Here is a 2,660-nt window from a genome sequence, read left to right as displayed (position 1 = left end):
TATGGTTTTTCCAGTAATCATGTATGGATATGAGAGTTGGACTATAAAGAAAGCTGAGCACCAAAGAATTGATGTTTGTGAACTGTGGTGTTGGAGAAGACTTTTGAGAGTCCCTTGGACTTCAAGGATATTAAACCAGTAAATCCTAAAGGAAATCAGTGCTGAATATTCATTGGAAGGACTGATGCTGAAGATGAAGCTCTAATACTTTGGCCACATGATGGGAAGAACTGACTCAATGGAAAAGACCCTGATGCGGAAAAATTCTGAAGGCAGGAGGAGAAGTAGATGACAGAGGATGACATGATTGGGTGGTATCACCAATTCAATGGATATGAGCTTGAGCAAGCTGTGGGAGATGATGAAGGACAGGGAAGGTTGATGTGCTGCAGTCCATGGGATTGCAAAGAGTCGGACATGACTGAGTGACTGAACTGAACTGACTGACTGAAGGACCACTACATGTACAGTAAAAAAGGTGAATGAATTAACTTAAGATGAGTAACTTGGCTCATTGAAGTACACCATACCATTAAGAAAATAAAAATATAAAACAGAATTAAACACAAAAAAACATAATAAATATTTATGCCAAAAGTCATTGTCATGGTAATTTGCACCACTGTATTTGTAATAGTCAAAACCTGGCAACAAACTGAAATCTCTGGCACTAGTTGAATGGATCAACGCATGGTCATGTGATCATTCAAAGGACTACTCTATAGTAATAAAATTGAATACAATGTTGCCATAAACAACATCATGAGTGGGAAATTAGACACGAAATAAAATATTCTATATGGTTATACATAAAGTTCAAAAACTGAGAAAATATTCTACGGCAGTACAAGTCTTAGGTAAGCAGTCTTCCCTGGAGAGGAGGAGGACACAGCTATCAGGAGGCAATAGTGATTCTGTGGTGCTGTGAATGTTCTCTTTGTGGATCTGGGTTGGGAACATGACCTAGGCATACACTTACTGTTTGTACTTTGTTCTCTATTATTATCCTTAAATAATAATGTTTCATAAAAATATTATTCATCTAAGCATTTCTTTCCCTGACATAGCATTTCTTAGCACTTCTTTCCCCTGAAAAAATGAGTGAACAATGAGAAGGTTATGGAGCAGGACCTTACGGAGCCTTCTCAGGACAGACCACCCTCATGTCCTGCACCTGCTTCTGTCTGTAGAAAAGCCTTAGCCAAAGAATAAATTTAATCACAGAAATGAAAATTTTTCAGAAACAAAGGAAAACAGTCAAATCGGATAAAATAATAATAGTTTAACCCTAAACAAAGTCAAGTATTTTTAGTTCCTCCTCATGGGCTATAGCTAACATTCTGAGCCATATCCTTTGAGCTGTTTTGCAGATGCTGAAATCCCAACCAGGTAGTAGAAGTAAATTACATGATGACCAGACTAGTGGGGTGCCATTTCCTTCTCCAGGGGATCTTCCCAACCCAGGGATCAAACCTGAGTCTCTTGCATTGCAAGCAGATTCTTTACCATCTGAGTCAACAGGGAAGCCCATAATCTTCTTCATCTTGCACAATTCTAAGAATTGGCCTCAAGGAAATGGGAACAGACCAACACTAGAACTGATGATTAACTGCAATTCAAACAATAAAGGTGACACTGATCAGACCTATTTCAAGATGACTGTCGGAGCTAGCTGTACTATTCTGCAGGTAACCTGTCCCCTACCTCCACCTGCGCACTCCTGAAATTCCCATTTAAAAAGTCTTGTCCCTGATCAGCAAGGGGGAGCTAGTTCTTTGGTACATTAGTCCTCTGTTTCCCCAGAACTGCTGGTTTCCTCAACAAAGCTATCTTTAATTTTATCCCACGCTTGTGTCTCAGTATTGGATTCTTGAGTAATGAGCAGCTGAAACCTGAGTTCAATAATTTCACTACAGAATATCTTCCTTTTTAAGCCTGTTTTCCCTTACTCTCTGCTTTGGGGAAATTTCACTCCATGAGAATCCTAAGTATAGTAGCCCTTCCCTCTCTTACCTGAGCAGATCACAGAGGCTGTGTTGCCATGGGAACAGTCAGGCCCACCCAAGGCAGTCACAGGACAACTCCACAGGAAGGACTCAGCCCCTGAGCAGTGAAATTGGGCTGTTGAGATCTGATCACCTCCTTCCACCAAGTGTGGTCCTCTGCGGGTGGAGATGGCAACTCCACAGCCGAGCTGACGACAGACAACATTGGCATTGGCCAGACTCCAGTGGGAGGCACAGAGTGCTCTCCATCGTCCAGAAATCTTCATCTCCACCTGCCCCTCACATTGAGAGGTGCCATTTTTCATAAGCTGGACTTCTGTGTACACTGATAGAAAAAGACAGGATTTCAGTAAAATCTGATTTCTTTTTTAGCTTGAACTGAGTGTACACGGAGGTTAAGTCCTGATGTGCACCTCACCTGAACAGACAACCTGAGCAGCTCCACTGTGGAGACACGTGCCTCCTGGACAGGGCACTCTGGGGCAGGACCAGAGCCCAGGCTCCCCCCCATCACACCTGAACTCTTCAGCCCAGACCTGGCCATCGGACTCTCTGAATGGCATGTGTCCCAGGACAGACACAGCCTTGCCACATCCCAGCTCTGCACAGATGACCTGGGCAGTGGGGAGTGTGAAGTTTCCATCAGACACTGGG

General features: G+C 43.0%; 1 protein-coding gene across 1 annotated transcript in view; it reads right to left on the bottom strand.

Annotated features, from left to right (window-relative positions):
- LOC104998085 (antigen WC1.1) overlaps positions 1 to 2,655 on the bottom strand; it is a gene marked incomplete at both ends in the record, with an annotated part of 13,122 nt that extends 10,467 nt beyond the window's left edge. Inside the window, 2 exons of the mRNA XM_010853111.1 lie at positions 2,014 to 2,331; positions 2,425 to 2,655. Coding sequence (XP_010851413.1) covers positions 2,014 to 2,331; positions 2,425 to 2,655 — 549 coding nt within the window. The remainder of the gene's footprint in view (positions 1 to 2,013; positions 2,332 to 2,424) is intronic.
- Between the last annotated feature and the right edge of the window lie 5 nt (positions 2,656 to 2,660).

Source organism: Bison bison, unplaced genomic scaffold (assembly GCF_000754665.1).
Source record: "Bison bison bison isolate TAMUID 2011002044 unplaced genomic scaffold, Bison_UMD1.0 scf7180017852854, whole genome shotgun sequence".
In the NCBI taxonomy this organism is placed as follows: Eukaryota; Metazoa; Chordata; class Mammalia; order Artiodactyla; family Bovidae; genus Bison; species Bison bison.
This window is presented reverse-complemented; position numbering and strand designations above follow the sequence as displayed.